Below are 24,804 nucleotides of genomic sequence, written 5' to 3' on the forward strand. Positions count from 1 at the left end.
TTGTAATTAGAATTAAAACTTGATAACCATGTATGAATGCATATTAGTCATTTTAACTGAACTTCAGACTGGTGGTGGTGCTTTTTTGGTCAGTCGGTGTTTCTGTAAAAAAAAAAAAAACTATTGGGGGAAAACCTAACAAAAATACTGATTAGATAATAATGATACGAATTCTACTAATAAGAACAATATAAAACGCACCAAGGATTAATGAGCTACTGGATTCATGAATATTAATCAGGTTATGTGCGTTCGCTCGAACTGATTTTCCGAAATCAAAACAGGGACGATAATAGGTGAGCGCCAGCCAATGAGATTGCCGTTTGCGCATTAGTTCCGCCCACTACCGGAGAAAGCGGTAGTTCTTAAAGGCTGAAGAATTCCAAAGCAACTCCGTTAATTTGACAGCAAAATACAACAAAGAATATCATTTACATGTAGCGCGCATAGGTAGCGCGTCAATTCTCTCTCTCTCCCTCTCTCGCTGCGTGTAAAATCTGAGAATTTATTAGCAATTGGCTAATATTAGACATCATTTAGTCGCCCAGAGTGAAGATTTAGTCGCATATGCGAGCGATTTACTCGCAATGTAGAGGGTTGCTTTCTCCTGTTCGCCGTTGGTTGTAGTTTCACTTTCTTTGTGCCTGTACTTCTAGCAGCTGTGGGTTTGTCAGGATATGTGTGCTTCGAGGAGGTGTGATGGGAGATTCAGACAGGGGTGCAGTCTGTACCGGGCACTCCAAACATTCCTTAAATACTTTAGTGCTGGACATGGTTACTCATAATGTGCAATCTCCCGTGCTACTGCTTATTTGCTTAGCGTTTGACTTTGTCTTTTAAAGTCGGTGTTTAAATATGTCACTATTAATTCAGTTAGAGCTTTGTTTCAAGCAAATGTGTGGTATTAAATGTTGCATGCTACTTATGGTATGTTTGGAGTTTTTAACTTAATTTGACTTAATATTGCTTTTGAATGACATTGACTTCAAACTGATTTTGTATGAAAAGTGGCTGTATGAGACTGACCAATTTTTCAGTTTCCATTTTTTTCGCCTAGAGCTCTGATATGAATTTCAGATCTGTTCCATGGAAATTGCTGGACAACATTGCCTTGTCACTAGAGATTGAAGAATATTGTTTTTTCCCCCAACCAATACTTCTTACTTTTCAATAACCAATTTTTGTTCTATTTCTGATATTTCAGTATTAAAAAAAGTATTTGTTCATAATTTTTTTAAACAAGTGTCTTGTGCACACCAAGGATAAAAGTATTAATTTCTTTCACTAAAAAGCTAAAGTATAAGGATGCAACTAATAAATCACATCAATGCTTGTTTAGCTGTTGTTTCATAAGACAATGTGTTATTGTCATAAGCGATAATTTTTTCACTTGTAGGAAAGCAACAGTATTATCTAATGTTTTAAAATTACAGTGTTTTTGATATGTTTAATACTGCATTTGGTTCACCATAAGATGATCAAGGATACTGTAACTGAGTTGAGACTATTGGTTATTGTTGAAGCCACAATGTAAGTTGTTTAGTAGTGCATTACCTAATTGCCCATCAGCTGCAAAATGATGCCACTGTTGAACTTGCCTGTGTGTTTGGTGAGTCCCTGTACTGAATAGAGGTCGACCGAATGATTGGCCAGCCGATTAATTGGCCAATTTTTGTCATTTTTTTATTTAATCGGCATCGGCCGATTGTGCTGCAAATTAGGCCGATTTATAGGCAGGCGCATCTGCGGGCAGCTAAGCATTGTTGCGGAGCGCCGGACAATCTCTCTCTGGCTGCGTGAGAGACGGAGCAACTCTCTCGACTCTCTCAGAGACTGCAGCAGCTTCTTGTTTACACACAGCTTCAGCTAATAATGGGAGGGCAAAACAGACCGTTTCGAAAGCACGTTACGTTTTACCCTACTACAATTGATGCCGGAAAGTTATCATATTCATAAGTGCAACAAGTAATTTGCATGTGAAAAAAGTAAAAACACATGCAGTTCAGACGAAACTTTTGGGCTGATTATAGCCTGCACGTTAACATTCCTCATGAAATGTGTGTGTAGTAGGGCTGTCAAAAAAAATTTCTGATTTCAAATATTCATCGAATTTGAATGCAAAAACGTTGCGTTTGAATTTTAGGTGTGCGTCAGGCAGCCTTATCAGTGGCGCACGAGATGCGATGACGTTGGAAGTGTCGTTGCATAATAATGTTTTATAATTTTTTTAAACAAGTGTCTTGTGCACACCAAGGATAAAAGTATTAATTTCTTTCACTAAAAAGCTAAAGTATAAGGATGCAACTAATAAATCACATCAATGCTTGTTTAGCTGTTGTTTCATAAGACAATGTGTTATTGTCATAAGCGATCATTTTTTCACTTGTAGGAAAGCAACAGTATTATCTAATGTTTTAAAATTACAGTGTTTTTGATATGTTTAATACTGCATTTGGTTCACCATAAGATGATCAAGGATACTGTAACTGAGTTGAGACTATTGGTTATTGTTGAAGCCACAATGTAAGTTGTTTAGTAGTGCATTACCTAATTGCCCATCAGCTGCAAAATGATGCCACTGTTGAACTTGCCTGTGTGTTTGGTGAGTCCCTGTACTGAATAGAGGTCGACCGAATGATTGGCCAGCCGATTAATTGGCCAATTTTTGTCATTTTTTTATTTAATCGGCATCGGCCGATTGTGCTGCAAATTAGGCCGATTTATAGGCAGGCGCATCTGCGGGCAGCTAAGCATTGTTGCGGAGCGCCGGACAATCTCTCTCTGGCTGCGTGAGAGACGGAGCAACTCTCTCGACTCTCTCAGAGACTGCAGCAGCTTCTTGTTTACACACAGCTTCAGCTAATAATGGGAGGGCAAAACAGACCGTTTCGAAAGCACGTTACGTTTTACCCTACTACAATTGATGCCGGAAAGTTATCATATTCATAAGTGCAACAAGTAATTTGCATGTGAAAAAAGTAAAAACACATGCAGTTCAGACGAAACTTTTGGGCTGATTATAGCCTGCACGTTAACATTCCTCATGAAATGTGTGTGTAGTAGGGCTGTCAAAAAAAATTTCTGATTTCAAATATTCATCGAATTTGAATGCAAAAACGTTGCGTTTGAATTTTAGGTGTGCGTCAGGCAGCCTTATCAGTGGCGCACGAGATGCGATGACGTTGGAAGTGTCGTTGCATAATAATGTTTCTGTTAACCTGTCCAGTTGAAGCCACTAGATGCGGTGCTGCTACTAGGGCTGCACAATTAATCTAATTTCTAATTCTAATTGTGATTACAATTGCGGATGCCACAATTATGTAATCGCTCAAAGCGGCAATTAATCATTCAAAGTCCACTTATGTTATTGTGCATGCTTAAGACATGCTTTTTTTCTATCTACAGGTTATCTTAATGGTTTTCCCATTGTCTTCATTTTAATTTTAGCATAACATTATAATACAATGTATATTTTTACTTTTTTTTTAATAAAGAAGAAACCAATCCAATGTATAGTTGACATTTGAGGCTTAATTCTATAAAGAAGCAATAAAGGTTTTTCAGTTAGTGTTTTCAGCTTGTTTATTTTCATATAGAAATATAGCATGCAATTGCTTCAAACAATGATCATTCAGTGCAAACTGTGATAATCGTAATTAATAATCACAATTTCAAGGGAATGATCGACAGTTATGATTTTTGTCATAATCGTGCAGCCCTAGCTGCTACGTTGTTCATTCAAAATATTGCAGAAAAAGAGAACAATCAATCCGGGGAAGATGTTGTTTACATCAAAACCGAAACCAAGCCGTTCACACAGAACGCATATTTATCGCATTTTCTAGAGGGACTAGAGGTCTGCACAGGCTTTAAACTGAAGCCCGAACCCGACCCGTACCCGAGATCGTCTGACCCAGCCCGACCCGACCAGCACAGTTCAATTTGGAGCCCGAACCCGAAATCCTTTTTTTCCCCCCACAACGAATAGCCAATTTAAAAAAAAAAATGCTGTATTTCATGATTGCATGCAACGGTCAGTAAACAAATACATGTAAAGAAACAGAATAGGCTTAGTTACTACAAAAACAGCGATTTTACCCCCTCATTGCAGAGAAATATAAAGTTGCGAGTCAGTAGCCTGTCGAAGCTGTTTTACTAATAAAAGTTTCTGTGCTGTGTAGTCGTTGTCGTGTGCGCTAATGTGTGTGCGTGCGTCTATGAAAGCAGCGTAGCCTAAGCTACTGCATATAGTTTGTTTAGCTATAAGCCCGAGCCTGACCCGAACCCAAAGCTATTCATTAAACATTAACCCGAACCCAACCCGAAAGTATTTCGGGACCCGTCGGGCTCGGGTCAGGTAGCAGACCTCTAAGAGGGACATCTATCACCGTTGCACTCGCGTCTCGCACAAGAGAGCCGCATGTTTAGAAAGCTATGTAAAATGAATGCAAGTTCAACTTTTAAAAAACATGTCTCGAGACTTTATAGTGATTTTCCCCATCCCACTGCATCAAGTTTTTAAATGAAGAAAGTACTCTTTGTGATTGGTTTTCGGTCCTTGGTATTAAACTATACATACATGCATGATGCTGTTTTGTTTCTAATTGTTTAAGCAACTTTAATTATATAAGGTTTATAAACATAATTTTTAACATTATGCACTTTTTTCAAAGATAGACGTGTTATTTTATTATGCTTTGAAGAAACATGCATAATATTTTGCTCGATGCACCCTCTTGTGGCCTCGGGAGAGAAGCCAAAAGCTTTTTTCCCCCCTAACTGAAATTATGCCTTTTAAATTCGAATATAATTCGAATATTGATAATATTTAAGTAAAAAATTTGAATTTAGTTTTTCAGCCATTTTGTCAGCCCTAGTGTGTAGGTCCGACAATAGCATCCATAATGTCATCGCTTGTGGCCAGTGCACTCAAAGCAGTTATGAGCAGTGGGCTGTGTAATATGTGAACTCTTTTATTTTTGTTTTCACTTGGCCATTTGACTTATAGCAGTGTCCAGTGTTTCCCATACATTGAGTAAATAGATTTTCCAAAAGGCTTATACTTTGTTGAATAAACTGAGCACTGCGCGTTTCAAAATTAAAATGCGTCTGCGTTTTTATATGAATGTATCTTTGAAAAGAACCGACCGTCTTCAGAAAAGCTTCGATGGCATTTTAATTTCGTCTTTCCTGTAATGCCTGATAAAGTAGCATTTGTGAGCGCAGTGCTAATTTGAATACAGGCGTTACCGGGGAAACTACTATATCTCCCACTCCAACAGCGCCTCCTGTTGGCAGAGAATGAATCTGCATTTGCAAGTCTGTGGGAAACACTTAAGTTTTGAGCCATGTATTATTACGCTGAATTAGGCTACTACTACTATTACTATCTTGTACCCTGCAATAATAATTTACTCAAACTCACTTTTATGAAATGAAGGGGAAAAAAGAAAAGAAAGAAAATTGGCCAAAAAAATCGACATCATTTATCGGCCATCGGCTGCCCTGATTTCTAAATTTCTAAATATGCATCGCCCAGTGAAATCGGTCGACCTCTAGTACTGAACACTGTACTGTTGTCTTTGGTGAGATGTGCAAATGTGCAATACAGCAAGCCCTCTATCAAGCTTGGACCTGCAGTCAAGTGCACATAAAGACTTTGTGTATGTAGCACATGCAAAGCATTGTGGGATTTTATCACATTGGAGTTAGGCTGCTGCTTTTATTGTTGCACAAAGAATGAGCAACAAATAACGGTTGTTGGCCAACAAGAAAAGCGCAGTTGTTTTTGTTGCATTATGCATGCATTACCTGGAATATTCAAAAGAAGACTCAGTGTTTTGTTTCTAATGAATGTCATGAAACATAAAAAGATCCATGTCTATTCAAAGTGAGAACTGTTACCTTCTCTGAGATGACTAGTTATGTGATTGCAAAACTCAATTGAGTGGGAAACCTGGTCTAAAAGAAGCAAAATTGCATTACTTTTCTCTTCTTGTTTTAATCACAGCATTTCAGTAGACAGAAATGGCAGGCTCTGGGTTGTTCTGTTAAGAAGACTTCCAATGAGAGTGTTACTAGTTCCAAGGACAAGCTGTATTTGCAGTGCTCTCTACTGGACTTTTAAAAACAAACCAGGGTTTCTGCGGGGTCTTAAAGTCTTAAAAAGTCTTAAATTGAACAAGAAAGTCTTAAGCCATTTTGTCAGCCCTAGTGTGTAGGTCCGACAATAGCATCCATAATGTCATCGCTTGTGGCCAGTGCACTCAAAGCAGTTATGAGCAGTGGGCTGTGTAATATGTGAACTCTTTTATTTTTGTTTTCACTTGGCCATTTGACTTATAGCAGTGTCCAGTGTTTCCCATACATTGAGTAAATAGATTTTCCAAAAGGCTTATACTTTGTTGAATAAACTGAGCACTGCGCGTTTCAAAATTAAAATGCGTCTGCGTTTTTATATGAATGTATCTTTGAAAGAACCGACCGTCTTCAGAAAAGCTTCGATGGCATTTTAATTTCGTCTTTCCTGTAATGCCTGATAAAGTAGCATTTGTGAGCGCAGTGCTAATTTGAATACAGGCGTTACCGGGGAAACTACTATATCTCCCACTCCAACAGCGCCTCCTGTTGGCAGAGAATGAATCTGCATTTGCAAGTCTGTGGGAAACACTTAAGTTTTGAGCCATGTATTATTACGCTGAATTAGGCTACTACTACTATTACTATCTTGTACCCTGCAATAATAATTTACTCAAACTCACTTTTATGAAATGAAGGTGAAAAAAAAAGAAAGAAAATTGGCCAAAAAAATCGACATCATTTATCGGCCATCGGCTGCCCTGATTTCTAAATATCAGCATCGGCATCGCCCAGTGAAATCGGTCGACCTCTAGTACTGAACACTGTACTGTTGTCTTTGGTGAGATGTGCAATCTGTTCCAACAGCAAGCCCTCTATCAAGCTTGGACCTGCAGTCAAGTGCACATAAAGACTTTGTGTATGTAGCACATGCAAAGCATTGTGGGATTTTATCACATTGGAGTTAGGCTGCTGCTTTTATTGTTGCACAAAGAATGAGCAACAAATAACGGTTGTTGGCCAACAAGAAAAGCGCAGTTGTTTTTGTTGCATTATGCATGCATTACCTGGAATATTCAAAAGAAGACTCAGTGTTTTGTTTCTAATGAATGTCATGAAACATAAAAAGATCCATGTCTATTCAAAGTGAGAACTGTTACCTTCTCTGAGATGACTAGTTATGTGATTGCAAAACTCAATTGAGTGGGAAACCTGGTCTAAAAGAAGCAAAATTGCATTACTTTTCTCTTCTTGTTTTAATCACAGCATTTCAGTAGACAGAAATGGCAGGCTCTGGGTTGTTCTGTTAAGAAGACTTCCAATGAGAGTGTTACTAGTTCCAAGGACAAGCTGTATTTGCAGTGCTCTCTACTGGACTTTTAAAAACAAACCAGGGTTTCTGCGGGGTCTTAAAGTCTTAAAAAGTCTTAAATTGAACAAGAAAGTCTTAATTGTGTTTTCAAGAGGTCTTAAATTTGGGGACTGAAAGACCAGAATTGCGATATGGCTGAATGTGACGATTAAACTTCAATCATAAGGCTAACGTTATGATTTCATTAAATAAACATGAGCGCTGCATGTTCAAAGTCCGGTGCTGTGCTGCTTTGTGTACAGCAGTTACCGGGGAAACAGTTGTATTTCTACCAAACGCTCCACCTGTTGGCAAAGAATGAATGAGTATTTTCAATAAAACTGTTGTTTGGTTCAGAGTTCAGACCAATGCGAAAATCGACCCATGTTTTTACCCTGCAAACACGCAGAGCTTTAAATGTGAACTGGTGGATCGATAAGAAGACAATGCATTATAAAAATCTAAACATAGGAGTGTGCGATATGTATGGTCTGTGATAATATCGTAATTGTTGTTTTAACAATGTGCGATATGATATTATGAGTATATCGCGAAAAGCAAACACAAAACACACCTACAGAGTGCACGCATACAGATTAGGTGATGAAGTCTAGCAAGTTAGACTAGTGCGCGTGCGCATTTAGAGTGCGTTCTTTCACTGCATGAATCAGTCTATTAAAATGCATTAAGAATTATCACATAATTTAAGATATGGGGCAGGAAATTTATATCTTTATATCATTTCATATAGTTAATATCACACGAAGAGTGCCGTTTTTTTTCTCCAGAAGTAAGCATGATTACAAATGTGATATTGATTTTATACAACAGTTCAATAAACAAGTAGTTAATATTAAGAGACTTATGTTTTAGGCACCATATTGCCTGTTTTTGCTCTATTTCTCCAACAAAAGTCATTTCAAACACAGCCACAGCGCTGTTTTGCGTCTCTGAGCAACAGGATGTTACACCGTGTCTACACCGGACGCGAGTGACGTGGCGCAACAAAATACTATGGAACTCATTATAATCAGTGATGCTGTCTACACCATAGATATATATATATATATATACACATATATTTAGTCTACACTGGATGCGGCACGACACGACAAATCCCCGACAGAAAACTGCTGCTGCGTTCTATTCATGACTTATTGACACAAATTTAAAATTATTTTCAATGGTCGCTTTGTCGCGTCCAGTGTACTAGACAGACTTTAGCTGTTGCGGCGCAGACACAGTGTTATTCACCTATCGAGAAGAAACAAAGCAACCTCGACATCCGATCGCAGGCCTTCCGCTCCTTGAGTTCTCTCCAGCTCTGGAAAGCGTGATCCGATATTTACACGGGTCCTACTTCTTGCCTTATTGCCTTAAGCATTCTTTTGTTCCTCAGACGTTTTCCTCTTGTTTTTTTTTTATCCGCCATCTCTATCTTTCTGTCGCTCGGCTCGGCTAATGTCCATCCTGTGCACTGAACGCTCTCTCCTCCACATCATGAGTAGACACTCCCCTTACTGCTGATTGGATACAAGTTTGTTTTGCTAGTCGACCCGAATCAGTTTTCTAAAGCGTTTTTGAAAAATCGCTTACCCCACCTTTAAATGATTCGATTCAATCACAATGACTCACTTAAAAGTGACTTGCTGCCACCTGCTGGTGGTTTTAATTTCACATTTAAGGTACCTTTTTCATTTTTTAAATAATTTCAAACATCAGTTTTTAATGTTTTATGTTTAAAATATCAAAACATTATTTATGCATTTGTAATTGCAGGTTAAAGTATTTAATGTCCCTCAGAGCTGCATTAAACGGTGTGTAAATGCATCTAAATGACACTTCTAATGCCGCTTCTGTGTTTTCGTCTGCATTGCAAAGATAAATTGTTGATACTGATTTAATTTGCTTGGTAACAGCCCAAATGCAAGAATTTGACTCAAAAGATGGTGCACACTTTTAGAAAAAATGTCTTAAAGGTTGAAATGCCCATAAAACTTGTTGGAAATTATTAATTTCTATTACTGATGTGAACTGACCACACAGAATATAGGATGTTACACCGTGTCTACACCGGACGCGAGTGACGTGGCGCAACAAAATACTATGGAACTCATTATAATCAGTGATGCTGTCTACACCATAGATATATATATATATATAAACACACATTTATAAATTCAATATATATATTATTTTATTTCCATTTAGTTTGTTGAAGTATTAAAATAACTCAAATTAAATAAAACTAAAACTTAATAAAAAGACCTATACAGGCTTGCGGCGCAGACACAGTGTTATTCACCTATCGAGAAGAAACAAAGCAACCTCGACATCCGATCGCAGGCCTTCCGCTCCTTGAGTTCTCTCCAGCTCTGGAAAGCGTGATCCGATATTTACACGGGTCCTACTTCTTGCCTTATTGCCTTAAGCATTCTTTTGTTCCTCAGACGTTTTCCTCTTGTTTTTTTTTTATCCGCCATCTCTATCTTTCTGTCGCTCGGCTCGGCTAATGTCCATCCTGTGCACTGAACGCTCTCTCCTCCACATCATGAGTAGACACTCCCCTTACTGCTGATTGGATACAAGTTTGTTTTGCTAGTCGGCCCGAATCAGTTTTCTAAAGCGTTTTTGAAAAATCGCTTACCCCACCTTTAAATGATTCGATTCAATCACAATGACTCACTTAAAAGTGACTTGCTGCCACCTGCTGGTGGTTTTAATTTCACATTTAAGGTACCTTTTTCATTTTTTAAATAATTTCAAACATCAGTTTTTAATGTTTTATGTTTAAAATATCAAAACATTATTTATGCATTTGTAATTGCAGGTTAAAGTATTTAATGTCCCTCAGAGCTGCATTAAACGGTGTGTAAATGCATCTAAATGACACTTCTAATGCCGCTTCTGTGTTTTCGTCTGCATTGCAAAGATAAATTGTTGATACTGATTTAATTTGCTTGGTAACAGCCCAAATGCAAGAATTTGACTCAAAAGATGGTGCACACTTTTAGAAAAAATGTCTTAAAGGTTGAAATGCCCATAAAACTTGTTGGAAATTATTAATTTCTATTACTGATGTGAACTGACCACACAGAATATGAAGAATATCAAAACCTTTAGGAGTCAGCTGTCCACGGCAGTCCTTAAGGTACGAGCACAATAACACACTCAGCAAAATATTGTCTAATTATCGTTATCAATAAAATCCCAGAATATTATTGAGATATCATTTTTTGTCAATATTGCACACCCCTAATTTATTTAATTGATATAATAATTTGATAATAGTTTAAATTAATATAATTAATACTTTTGACTCATCCATTTTCTTAACAATGGTTTAAAGGCTGAAATGTAAAGTTGATCATTTTATAAAACTTTGTTTTTGTGAAAACTTGTATCTGAACTGTAAATTATGCTTTTTACAGTAACTTTACAGTTTAATATGGTACTACATTGTCCTACCCCACTCATATGGTATTAATTTATTTGTTCAGGTCTTAAAAAAGGTCTTAAAAAGTCTTACATTTGAGCTTAAAAACCCTGCAGAAACCCTGCAAACACTGCAGGCCTTTTTCTACTAAGATAACTTTATCCTACAACACAAACTTTTACCAAAAAAATAGCCATCTACTTGAATAGTTTCACAAAGTATTTTGGGCTGTTTTGAGGGGTCAGTATCCTATTAAAAGCCAATCTGTAGAGACCGTCTTTCTGGCTAGGGCCCATCTCAGCAGCGTTGACCACAGAGACGTCTTTCTCACTGTTCACCAGTGCATAATGGTATGTGGCTGGAATGCCGGACTCAACCAGGAAGTGTTTGACTGTTCGAGTTCAACTGCTTTACACTTCTTAATGTCAGACACAAAGCCTTATTGAGTAGTTTTTTTTAGCACTCTTTTGTGAACATTTCAAACCTTTTGTGTGCTGATGACACCAATGGTCATAGAACAGGAAGTGTTCATGGGAAGGTGATTCATTTACACTGATTGTATGAGAAGACACTGAGACTTATAAATAAAGAATTGCATTTGTCTTTCTTTGTGTGTATAGCTGTAGAGCTCTGCTAGTGCACCTGTTCCTGTCACTCATAGTTCATCCTCACCTGTTCCAAATAAACAATCTCACAGGTGCAAGTTAACAGCCTGAGTTTACTCTTCCTGTCTACCATGTAAAATTAAGCTGTGTTTGAAATTGCTTCCTTTTTCCTTATTGAGTGTTGGCCATTTATATTTTGCCATCTCAGCATAATGCCAATTATCTTTGGGTGCAGAAACACTGAAAGGTTTGAGTGGGTGAGAAATGAAGATCAATTATATCTTATCATCACTTTAGCATCATGTGACCCTAAGGACTGGAGTAACAGCTTTTGAAAATTTAGATTTGGATCACAGGAATAAATTACATTTTAAATTTATTCAAAATGAAAATGGTTTTTAAATTGTGAAAACATATTACACAATACTAATGTTTTTGTTTTTTTGCTGCTGTTGTTGGGGTTGTTGCAATTCTCTGTCTAATGGTTTTTAAACATTATGAATGCATATCTTAAACATAATAGCCAGAACGAAGAATTACCATTTTATGGTACCATCCATGCAACCACAAATCTGACAATGTATGCATGTTATAAAGTAAGGTTATTACTAATAACTCTATGGGGGAAATTATTCATTGTCATTTATTATTCAAACATCAGTCTGAATTTGCTCTCTTATTTTTGTTCACTCCTTTCTATCAGCATTCAGTTACTGATCTGTCAATTCAATTCAAGTTTATTTGTACAGCGCTTTTCACGATACAAATCGTTGCAAAGCAACTTTACAGCAAATTAAGTTTCTACAATATTTAGTGGTAGCTTATCAGTGGTGACTGTCAGATAATGTAAATATGGCAGAAATGTATGGAAAAATCAATTAAAGACGTAATCAATTAAAGACGTAATCAAACAGACGATGAACACTATTAACAGCAATTATTATATGATGCAATCAAACTTATAGCAAAATTTGGTAGTTCTGTATGTTGTTTCAGGGTTGGCATCATCTGAGGTCTTTTTCTAATTTTAGCTTACATGTCTTTTTATTCCATACGTTTCCTTTAAACACACAGAATAAAATATAGTGGATCTTAAATAGATTGATAAAGCCTCTTAATAAGTAAAGCAGCCGCTGCCTAATGCCCTTGAATCCACCCACACCGGAAGCATCTCTTTTACTGAGTCCCTCTGTTGGCTTCCGGTCCCCTCGAGCAAACGTAAAGGTGTCTGAGGAGATCAGTATTGAGTTCTGACTGCGTCTCAGTGACGTCTCATTTTGACTCGTCGAGCAGGTGCGTGGTCGTGTGTAGCGTGAGCCCGGCTCTCTCGCGTCAGCTCTCTCGCGTCAGCTCTCCTCCATGAGTTCTCTGAACTGTCTCCATCGTGACGTCTCTGTCGGGAAGAGTGGGAACGCCTCTGCAGCTCTTTGTCCATCTCTAAAATACGATTTGGTATTTAAAAATACTATCATCACTGTGTCCTTGAAAGGCTCCTCAGCGCCTGGTTGCTCGAGGGTATATTTTGGCAACTGGTGCACAGTAAGTTGCTACAGCATAAGCAAGCTGTGTAGTATTTAACATTGCTCCTTCTTTATCACGGTCCTAGTTTGTGCAAGTACTTGCTCATCAAAATGCCTATTATGAGTTAGGACTGCTCATCACGGTGTTGTAAATATTTCCTTTGCACTGCTTGTGCAGTCTTTTTTTGAATGTATATCTCCTTCTAGAAACTAGAAACATTTTCCAGTCCTGTGACTTTTGAGTACTTCAGTATTTTCATTACCCTAAGTGTTGGAAATCAGCACTTCATAAAACATTCTCACTGGTTCCAAGACTCCTGAAGCTGTGACCTTGTGCCCTAGCTGACATCTTTACAAAAGATCAGGTTACACTTCAAATGCTTCCACACTTTAAAAAAAATGCCTCTTGCTGTTGCATCGTCCCAGGAAGCAGATGAGTTTTCCCAGGTTCAGCTTGTCAGGTGTGGGAGGGGGGGTTTCGGCCCACACATATCAGAGTCCAGTATTTGGCTTCTGGGAGTGTCTCTGATACCCATGGAGAGAATGGGCAGGGCAAAAGCAGAGAAAAGGGAAAGTATGGAAAGCTGGACAGCTTTTTGTACTGCATAAAGAGACTGTTGTTGAAATGCTCAGAAAGGTGAAGTGAAAGAGCTGACATTTTAAATTCAGCAGCTGCCTTTGTGTGTCTTCCATGTTTTGTGAATGAACAATGTGTTAATTGGGATCTCAAGTTTTCATTCAACAATAAGGCTTGGATGTGAATTTGATAATTGCTGTTTCTTTGTCTGTGCTTGTGAAGTGTGAAACCATCATGTAATTCAATGCTAATATTAATCTAAAATGTCTCTTCAAACAATGGTGTCTTTAGTTAGTTTAATTATACTCTCATTTGTTGGTCTGATTTTTTTTATTACCAATTTCTTTCTATGTACACTCACAACCATTTTTAAAATGTATAGTGTATGTACAATGTAAAGTGTAATTTATTCCTGTGATTGCAAAAGCTTCATTTTCAGCAGCCATTACTCCAGTCAGTAATAGTATTTGTCTTTTCCTGTTTCTAGGTCTGATGCTTTGCTGCAGCCATGTTCAGCAAGAAGAAAAAGTCACGCATCCAGATCTCGGCCCCCTCCAACTTTGAGCATCGCGTTCACACTGATTTTGATGAGCAGGAGCAGAAGTTTGTGGGGCTTCCTCGCCAATGGCAGAGCCTCATTGAGGACACGGCCAAGAGGCCCAAACCTTTCATCGACGCCACAGTCATCACTACTGTAGAGCCACGCAAGGTCAGCATGATTGTTTGGTCTAGGTCTTTAGTTTTGTATGTTAATGTTGGTGAGTTACAACAGTATTTTGTCATCTTTTGCCATCTATTCACTATAAATACCTCATTACCTGTTACCTGTTTGTGCACAGGCAATTGTACGGGGTCGTAAGTTCGGCGATGATGGCTCTCTCACATGGCTTCTGGATGAGTTTGAGACTATGTCGGTGATCCGCTCGAACTCCCTGCGGAGAGGCAGCCCACCACCGCAACCACGCCGAGACTCTGGATCTTCGGGAGGGGGGCATGAGAACGGAGAACACCCTCAATACAGACACCCTGATCGATATGGAGACAGCAAAGAGAGGTGCACAACTGACATCTTATTCCAAACTAAATGTTTGGTTTCCAATGGGAGTATTGACGGTGAGACATTTTTTTAATCTATGTAGGGAGAAACCGCGTCAGGAGCACCCAGGTGCTGATCCCAGACAGTCTCAGCGCCCAGCCCGTTCATCCAGAGAGGATGGCCGACATCACCAGCAGCCTCGTGGTCAGGAGCCCAGCAGACACAAAGAGCCCAACTGGTCAGGAGGGCCAGTCCCACAGCCCCAGCACAAAGACAGAGACCGAGAGCCACGTGATTATCATGATCAGGTGGTGAGGCGAGAGGGGGCCAATGATAAGAGGCCCAAATCTAGCTACACTGGGAGGGACAGCAACCCACAATCACCTCGTGAGAAGAGACCACTGTCTGGGCCAAATATCTGCACTCCTAACCTACCTGTTACAGAGGGAGTGATAAAGACCGCACAGCAGACCGGCCGACCCTTCAACACGTACCCACGATCCGAAAGTGACTCTGGGAGGAGCCCCAGCGGTCAGGTACACAGAAATCAAACTAATATATACAACCTTGTTTCTACAACATGATTTTGTTATTTTTTAAAGGGGTGGTTGATTGCGATTTCACAATTTAAAATTCTGGCAGTTTAATGCCTACAAAATGGCTTGTAGAGACTACAACGAACTACTTTCTGGGTTCGTTACGTCACAAACCCAGATAAGCCCTGCCTACAGGAACATGCAACAAAGGGGGCGAGGCCATGTTGTGCTGCTTTGGAGAAGACGAAGAAAAAGAAAAATCTATTCATATGAATTGCAACTCTGTCTTCTAACGATTCTAAGGGATCATAAAGTTTCAAATTCAGTGTTCTAAAGCAGCGGTTCTCAATCCTGTTACATTTCGTCGCGTTGCATCGCATCTCTCTCTCATTCAGATCATCAGCTCAGCTCTAACAATGAACTGCTCCATTTATACACTTATTTTCACTAGGGATGCACGATATATCGGCCACCATATCGGTATCGGCCAAAATTTTCATATCGGTGCATCCCTAATTTTCACATAGCTATGAGAAGCGTTATACATGGATGTGCGTGTGGTTACCGTACTGTATAAAAGCTTTAATCAGGATAAAACCGGATATTAAAAGCTAACAGAAGCAGTAGCATTTACAAATAACAGCGTATCCAAAAGTATGAGACAACAACAAACAAAAAACATAGCATTAAGAGCCGTGCTTGCACAGGTTCTGTGCAATCCTCTTCACTAATATTCTCTGGGTCTCAATCAAGCTCAAATTGATAAGAAATATATACGACGCCATTGTTTACAATACAACCGGAGCACATGCCGCTGAGGTGAGGGGTGGGATGTTAGCCTCGCACTTGAGGCAGTTTAGCCAATCACAACACTCTGGGCCAGCTAACCAATCTGAGCCCATTGCGTTTTTCGGTGGGAGGGGCTTCGTAAAAGCAGGAAATTATCAGCGCGTTTATAAGAGAAGGGACGGAGCAGTGTAGAATAATGATAAATTGTGTGAAAAATAATGTGTTTTTTTTAAGCATTAACACATGTTAGACTGCACCCCATAAACACAATTAAGCCTAGAAAAAAAACAGTCAACCACCCCTTTAAGTATTAATATTTTAAGTAAATGCTATGTGTATATTTTTATGTTTATAAAAAGTTTAATAAAAACAGTAATATAATAGGGCTGGGCTGCTAAGTGTTGTACATTTTTATTATATCTTTTTTATATAGTAAAATTTATTTATATTATAAATTAAACTATGTAAATTTGTATTAAAATTACACTATAGGTACTGTGGGTCAATCATCCTTTTTAGTTAAAGGTTCACATCTATGAAATATCATGCCTGTTGATTTAAAGTGGCAATCAGAACTCAGTTTTCTCCACAAATCTGAAACAATGGCTGAAATCTTTACAGCGATGTGAACATTGAGTTTGTACCTCAGGCTTATTCGGGCTGGTTTAGTTTACATTTTCTTTCTGTATGCAGGTTGATTTACATTTTATGTTTGTGACTTTGTATTAAGTTGCAAATGGGCTTAGGTATGACAATATGTACAACATATACACACACAGTTATCTGTATATATATATATATATGTTTATTTGTAGTCGTTTTGTTTCTTGTGATGATTGTGTTTGTTTTTTATTTGGTTGTTTTGATTTTATGTAAAAGCCTAACCAGGGACGAGGGCTGCAAACTAGCTTTATGCTAAATGCCTTATGTACACGGCATCGGTTGTGTGAAACAATGCCTAGTGTATTGTCCCTGTTAAATAAACAAACAAATAAAAATTAAATAAATTATAGTATAGTATATAATAAATGAAAATTAATAAAAATAAAAATAAATGTGTATATAGCATAATTTAGAATATAACATTTTATAATAAAAAAAAAAATATATATATATATACATTTTACCTTTATTTATATAGAATTATTTATTATATAATAACATGCAAATATTATATTTTAAATGATAATATACAAAGTTGTGTACTGTGTATATTTATGTATGTACAGATACAAAAGATATGTATATGTTGTTTATATATTATATATTTTTATATATAATAATATAAATGTATAAATGTATATACATGTAAATATTTTCAAAATATATACTGTATGTGTGTGTATTTATATATACATAATATATGTAGGTGTACTGTGTTTATTTATTATGTAAGCAAAAACTTATTTTGGATGCGATTTAATAGTTTGACAGCACTAATGTGTATATGTATGTGTATGTATATATACATATACATGTAGCATAATTTATTTAATTTAAATATATTTTATCATAATATATTCTTTAATTATTATTTAAAATATACTCTTATTTATGTTTATGCAGGATTTAAAACCAGGAAAATCTCATGAGCCTTCCCACCACAACGGTCCTTCTACCGGGGCAGTCCGGGGTGGAAATAGTGGCAGTAAAAGTGCTTCTCAGGGGCAGCACAGAGCAGAGCCCCAGCATCACGCCTCCCACCCAGCCTTAGGCCCTGAGCCCCCTCACAGTCAGCAGATGCCCCCAGCAACAAAACTGTCAGGCCAGGCTGCGCCGCCACAGCAGACGCGCTCACCTCAGAGGGAGCCGCAGCGGGTCTCCCACGAGCAGTTCCGTGCTGCCCTGCAGATGGTGGTTGACCCTGGGGACCCACGCACTTATCTGGACAACTACATCAAGATCGGGGAAGGTTCCACCGGCATTGTTTGTATTGCTACAGTGAAGACCACAGGCAAGCTGGTGGCTGTAAAGAAGATGGATCTGCGAAAACAGCAGCGACGAGAATTGCTGTTTAACGAGGTGGGTGCAATCCACAGGAGATTAGTGTTATAATTGGTTGTTCAGAAAGATGTTTGTGTGTGCTATGCAGCACATGGGAGCTTAATGCTGAAATTCCAATCAGCAACAGAAAAACCAAAATGCTTCTTCAGTGAAACTCAGTTTGTAGAATGTACATGATGGCACTGTGTGAAAATTATTACTGCTGGTTGATTTTCCTCCCACAAAATCTTTACTTATCCACTTAATGAGATTTTTAAATAGAAGCATTCTGCTGGCTTTGTTTCTTGTTTCCAAGGTGGTGATCATGCGGGACTATCACCATGAGAACGTGGTGGAGATGTACAACAGTTACTTAGTAGGCGATGAACTCTGGGTTGTCATGGAGTTTCTTGAGGGTGGAGCTTTGACTGACATAGTCACACATACCAGGCAGGTGTTTCTAAGAAGTCCAATCACTAATTGTTTTTCAGTTACTCACAGTTATGTTCTTAATCATATGTACTTTCAGATTCTGTTTATAATGACTCATTGTTTTGGTTTTCTTTTTATATCTATTTAATTTTATTTCTCTGCACAATTAAAAAAAATACATTAAAAAAGTCTTATTTTATTCACACGCTTAAAAAATTTAAATAAAATAAGTATTTTGTTTTTCAGCACACCGAATAAGACTCTAAAATGAACATATGATCAACCATAAGACCAGACACCTTTAGGAATTAAATAATTCTGTTGTCTTTATGACAGAAAAAAATGCATTTGCTAATAAAATTATAAAAATATACATATTGTAATAAAAATGTGAAATACGTTTACGTTTAAAGCCCATTCACTTGTTACTGGGCAACAGTGCAGTACCACTAGGTGGCAGGGTATCACAGCAGTCCTCTTTGGCATGGCATTCTGTCTGTTTGATCATTTTATCAGCCTTTAAAGATTTTGTTCAATGTTTAACATTTCCATTATTTTATTTGTCTCTTTTTCAGGATGAATGAGGAGCAGATTGCCACCGTGTGTCTGTCTGTTCTGAAAGCTCTCTCGGTCCTTCACTCCCAGGGAGTCATTCACAGAGACATTAAGAGTGATTCTATTCTTCTCACCCATGATGGCAGGGTAAGTCCCTCAACGCTCTTAAATAAAAATCTACTTAAATTACGTCAGATGGTAACTAGATCTTTGGGCCTACTGTCTGCAGAGCTGCAGCCTTACAAGTCATGTTTTGACTTGTGTTATGAGCTCAGAAAACTGCCCTGCTCGCTGCCATTGTGTTGTTGTTGTTTTCTGAGAACCTCAGCGTTGATGTTTAAACAGGTTTTTAACAAACCTGTTCTTTTGTGTTCTCAGACCTGCATGTCCACTCGTGTGAGAAGAGGATGTAAATGTGTCATTAAGTCAGCAGTGTACTAAAGCAAAATTAAATTGTTGACCAAGTGCTGAAACCACAATAACATAACCATCATTTACTTTAGTACTTGACTTAAGAGACCTCAAACACTTTAGATCCATGTTATAGACACATACTTCTTGCAATTTCCGGCCATGATACCAAGCCCGTATCTTTTTTTTGTTCGTGCTGAAATAAGCAGTGGTTTGTTAGAAGGGGTCTGTACTTCATTGTGTCTGTGGTTGAAACAGGCGGAAGTTCTTTCAGCCACCCTCAGCTGTTTCTCGGCAGGGGCTGATTGTCTGTGTATGTGTTTGACCATACATGTTTCATTTCCTCTTGCATATTTCTGATGCTATTTCTCATGCAATATACCAGAGGGAATAATTTCTTGTGTAGTTAGTCAAGCAAGTATTGCACAAGCTTTCCACAGAAAATTTGACTAGCTTTACTGAAGCTAATTAAGCAATTATTTGTGATGCAAACATTTTTTTTTTCATATTTTATTTCAAACAACTTTTTTCACTTTCACATGCTCTTTAGAGGTGTATCTTCATTTAACTGAATGTTTTAGAGCATGATGAGAATTAAAATATTAACAAGCAGATGATTATTTACACATTTATAAATGTCATGATTTAATATTTATATCTGCATTAAGGATGTCAAATGCACTGGTTCTTTGGTACCAAAATTATAGTGAAATAATACTACGTTCTGACTCAGTTTGATAATCTGATCGACAGATAGCTGCTTTTTGAACTGTCGCAGCATGTGTACTTGTACACGTGATTTGTGAAGAGCGCTCGCACTGCCAGTGATCATGCTGTGCACGAGAACGATCACGTGCGCTTCTTGATTAAAATGTAATTAATAAAATCTAATAAAAAGTATTAATGGTTTGTCTTCATGCATCTTAACAGAACTTCTGTTGTCTCTTATGTTGTTAATCTAACCACTCTGGAAAAACACCAGCAGTATATTATAATGCCTTAAGAGGAATTATGTAGGTGCATAATTTCATAGTAATCCCAACCAATGAAAAAAACGAGGCTAAATTAAAGTCTTGATTTGTGTGTATATCTAAATTTTATCTCTGTTTTCATTTGCAGGTGAAGCTGTCAGACTTTGGCTTTTGTGCCCAGGTCTCAAAAGATGTGCAGCGCAGGAAGTCTCTTGTAGGAACTCCCTATTGGATGGCCCCTGAGCTCATCTCAAGACTCCCATATGGACCAGAGGCAAGCCACACCCCTCTTTATTACATATGATGCCTTACTTCTGACAGCACTGCAGCTCACACATTTCAGACTGTTTCTACAGGTGGATATTTGGTCACTTGGAATTATGGTTATTGAAATGGTGGATGGAGAGCCGCCGTACTTCAATGAGCCTCCGCTCAAGGCCATGAAGATGATCCGAGACAATTTGCCACCCAAGCTCAAAAACCTCCACAAGGTACACCCATTTCCTTTTGCTTAACCATGTGGGCAGAAAGAGATTAATCTTTAAGCCAGTGTGTACTGACCAGATTAAGCACATTTGGCACTGTTCTGTATCCACAGGTCTCGCCACTTCTCAAGGGATTCTTGGACAGGATGCTCGTGCGAGATCCTGCCCAGAGGGCCACAGCTCATGAGCTGCTAAAACATCCCTTCCTGAGTAAAGCGGGCCCTCCCTCTTGCATTGTTCCCCTCATGAGACAAAACCGCATGAGATGAGAAGAGAAATCGGGGCGGGATCTGTCAGGCCCTCTGAGCTCAAAGCAAAGACCCAGATGCAAAGATGGAGTCCGTACTCTGCACAGTTTAAACATCTGAAATGATTGTACAGGTCAAGACTTTTAGGAGAAAAGGCCATTGATGCTATGGACATTAAGAGGGTTTTTTCCCAAACATTTTTACCACTGTTTTTATTACACTATAGAATACACCAAATTTGGTGACATGAAATAGACATGATTAGATCCTTCACAGTGTTCTGCTAGAAGAGGTTCCCCTCTCTGGCTAATTCAGAAACACGAGAACATGTTCTCTAGGTGGTTTCATGCATGATCTCTAAGACTGTGCTTTTGGGTGAACCGAGTTAAGGAGGTTTAGACATTATGAAAATGCAACAGTTTTATGGATTTGTACCAAGCCTCAAGCTTTTTTCCCCTGCACTTCATCTTTTGCACCATGGCCACACTAATTAATCCATTTTTAACAGGAAAACAACTACTGAAGAAAAAAAAGGTTGAAACGCTAGGCTCCTGTTACAACACTAAGCAATGGTAAACACTGGAGGCATTTTTTTGTTTTTTCAGACCATTTTTTATTTTATTTTAATGAAAGTAGAGAGTTATATTGGTTTTCATATTGCGTTTTGAGTGACCGTGTGATGTTTTAAACTGTTCTGAGATTGAGCTGCACTCCAATATCAGACTTCCTCCTTTGATTCATTGTTCCACTTTTTTATATAATAAAGGGGGGAAGGGTTGGGTGTAGGTTTTTTTTTTTTCACTTTCACCACGGCGCCACGCCACATTAGCTGAAGAGATTGAGTTGTTTTCAATGTAGGGCAGCCTGTCTTTTCATGTGCGCCCAAATTCTCCAGTTAAGTAGCTTACATCTTTGAAGTATCGTGGCCTTTCTCTGAAGGATTCATTCTGGTTGGTTTTGTCGGAGAGATGTTGAACTATATGAATGTATAGCTGAGCGTTACGTATGCTCTACTTTGAGAGCTTGTTCAAAGGAAGTGGACCATATAGATATAGATCGCGATTGATCCCACGCTCTAAAATATAGGCTGTAGTACTCGTGTAATTGGTCATGTGCATTACGACGTTTTGTTGTAAGAGCACCATGACGTTCGAGGATTAAGAGCAGAGTAGTGGAACAACCAAAGACTGTTTGAAATACTGAAGGTTTATAATACTAATTAATCCGAGTACACTACATCACGTTAAAGGAATTGTTTACCCAGATAGAAAAATTCTGTCATTTATTCACCATCATTTCCTGTGTAGCGTCCTTTCTTCTTTAGTGTTGTTTTGGACATTTTTTTAAAAATGCCATTTTATATGTTTCACAGTAGAAAGAAAGTCATATAGGTTTGAAACAACATTAGGGTGAGTGCCTGGTGACAGAATTTTCTTTTTTGGGTTAACTGTCCCTTTAAGACTTTATCTTTTCTTGCTCAGTCACAAAGATCCAGGACCAAAGTGGATGGGAACATTGACAAAATTTAAGAAAAAAAAAAAAACATTAAAAGGCCGTTTCAAAATTAATCTGATTCGTGTAGTGACTCTACATGTGAATACTAGCTGATCATTAATGAGAATCGAGTGAATGCACGTTTGTGAGAAGATGGAGGTCACATTTACATTCGGTAATTTACAAATTGTTTGAAGATTAATTGTAGAGATTCGTTCTAGACTGAAGCGGTAGCTGTTGTGTATATTTTGAGTTTTTCTAAAAAACGTGTTCTTTTGCCGAGGGCCTAAACTGTAACACAGCAACAATAGCTCTAATTGTAGATGTGAAGGTTTGAGAAAATTAATAACCATTATTGACAGACGCAATTAATATAAAACACTGCTAGAATTTGTTTGTTTGGTTTTTTCCACCAGTAAAAGTTTTTAATGGCATTTCTTTACATACTGGAACTGTTACTTTTTCAGGAGGTGAAACAAAAATAATGACAATCAGGCATTGGAGCAAAGTATGTACACGCATGCAAATGTATAATCCGAGAGGAATAAATAATGAAATTGAGAGAATAGCATTCATATGTATTGTAGGTAGTTGTTTAACATCCTCAGTGCACTGAAACAACATGAGGTTAGCATTCCTACAAACAAAGAAAAAACGCCTTAATGCATCTTTAATGAAGAACTGAAACTGAACACATTCTCCACAGTATGCTACTTGATTTGTGACCAGCCACACATTTAAAAAAAAAAAATGTAATTCATCTGCTAATGTTTAATAACTATTGACTGTTCATAAAGAGGATACCACAAGCCTTATTTGATTGGAAGTGTGAATGGATGTGCCACCAGTAAAAGTTTTTAATGGCATTTCTTTACATACTGGAACTGTTACTTTTTCAGGAGGTGAAACAAAAATAATGACAATCAGGCATTGGAGCAAAGTATGTACACGCATGTAAATGTATAATCCGAGAGGAATAAATAATGAAATTGAGAGAATAGCATTCATATGTATTGTAGGTAGTTGTTTAACATCCTCAGTGCACTGAAACAACATGATGTTAGCATTCCTACAAACAAAGAAAAAACGCCTTAATGCATCTTTAATGAAGAACTGAAACTGAACACATTCTCCACAGTATGCTACTTGATTTGTGACCAGCCACACATAAAAAAAAAAAAAATGTAATTCATCTGCTAATGTTTAATAACTATTGACTGTTCATAAAGAGGATACCACAAGCCTTATTTGATTGGAAGTGTGAATGGATGTGAACAAAATGGCGTAATGCATGACTTTCTCAAAAGACTGGTCCAGTGAACGTGTTGAATAACTTTCAGAAATGACTTCTCTATTTTCTGAATTGCATTCCCAGGGCCGATCAGAGCATGATCTCTTATGTGGTAAGATAATGATCTGCTCTTTTTGTTTTGTTTTGTTTCCGATTTTGTTCCTCATGTGGTGCTCTCAAACAGTACTGCAAATGCTATCTGGAAAAGGTACATTGTATATTAATATGGCTTTCATTTTTTTTCTCACTTAGTCTGTTTCAGATTGTCTCTGCATTAAACCTAATGGATCACCCTTATTCTGCTGTTGACTTATTTTAAGCCTAATAGGTTTCTAATTAATCTTGCACTGTATTTTTTTTTCTATTATCATCATTTCCTTTTTTCATCATGTAGATAGTTTTAAAGAAGCTTATTTTAAAGGTGGAATACAATCGAAGCATGAACTTTGTGCTCACTGCTGGCATTCTGACATCTTGATGTTCCCCCATATCTGACAGACTTGTTTTGGACTAATCATCTTCAACATCTATTTGGAAGTGCTACTGACAGGCCTGTGTTGTTGTGAAGTATAAAATGGTTCATGCTGGTTCTTTTGTTTTCTCCTTTTATTTCTATGTATTGTTATTTTTGGTGCACAACCAATGTCAGAGTTCCCTCTATAATATGTGAATTTTTACTGGTGGTAAAATATTTTTTCTTCAAATACAGTTTTTAAACATCATCTTTTGGCTCCCTCATTTCACTCTTTAAGCCAGATGTGGTAGTATGATTTTGCTCTTTGAGATGAACATAAGTATGTTGTTCAGAGCTGTCATATTGACACAGGATGTATCCTAGTCATTTTGATGATGACCTTTGTGATATGATAATTAGATGGTGTGAACTGGGAAAGTACTTTCAGTGAACTCATGCATTATATTAAAATTTGCGTTATGTAAAAATATAGTTTAATTTAAAAATAAGCAGAAGCATTAGACAATTTGTCTTTTAAGAGTGTATATGCAT

General features: G+C 37.8%; 1 protein-coding gene across 2 annotated transcripts in view; it reads left to right on the forward strand.

Annotated features, from left to right (window-relative positions):
* The window catches only part of LOC107585589 (serine/threonine-protein kinase PAK 4-like), a 29,226-nt gene extending 6,819 nt beyond the window's left edge, over window positions 1–22,407 (forward strand). Inside the window, exons 2-10 of one of the 2 annotated variants that reach the window (XM_016272669.1) lie at window positions 14,055–14,276; window positions 14,407–14,621; window positions 14,707–15,139; window positions 17,495–17,950; window positions 18,228–18,361; window positions 18,919–19,045; window positions 20,429–20,554; window positions 20,637–20,771; window positions 20,879–22,407. In XM_016272669.1, the coding sequence (XP_016128155.1) occupies window positions 14,076–14,276; window positions 14,407–14,621; window positions 14,707–15,139; window positions 17,495–17,950; window positions 18,228–18,361; window positions 18,919–19,045; window positions 20,429–20,554; window positions 20,637–20,771; window positions 20,879–21,034 (1,983 nt within the window). In that variant the 5' untranslated portion in view covers window positions 14,055–14,075 and the 3' untranslated portion in view covers window positions 21,035–22,407. Of the gene's footprint in view, window positions 1–14,054; window positions 14,277–14,406; window positions 14,622–14,706; window positions 15,140–17,494; window positions 17,951–18,227; window positions 18,362–18,918; window positions 19,046–19,276; window positions 19,798–20,428; window positions 20,555–20,636; window positions 20,772–20,878 lie in introns of those variants that run through there. The other variant, XM_016272670.1, reaches the window with a different exon arrangement.
* Window positions 22,408–24,804: the final 2,397 nt, after the last annotated feature.

This window comes from Sinocyclocheilus grahami, unplaced genomic scaffold (genome assembly GCF_001515645.1).
Source record: "Sinocyclocheilus grahami isolate Dianchi unplaced genomic scaffold, SAMN03320097.WGS_v1.1 scaffold72.1, whole genome shotgun sequence".
Lineage (NCBI taxonomy): Eukaryota > Metazoa > Chordata > Actinopteri > Cypriniformes > Cyprinidae > Sinocyclocheilus > Sinocyclocheilus grahami.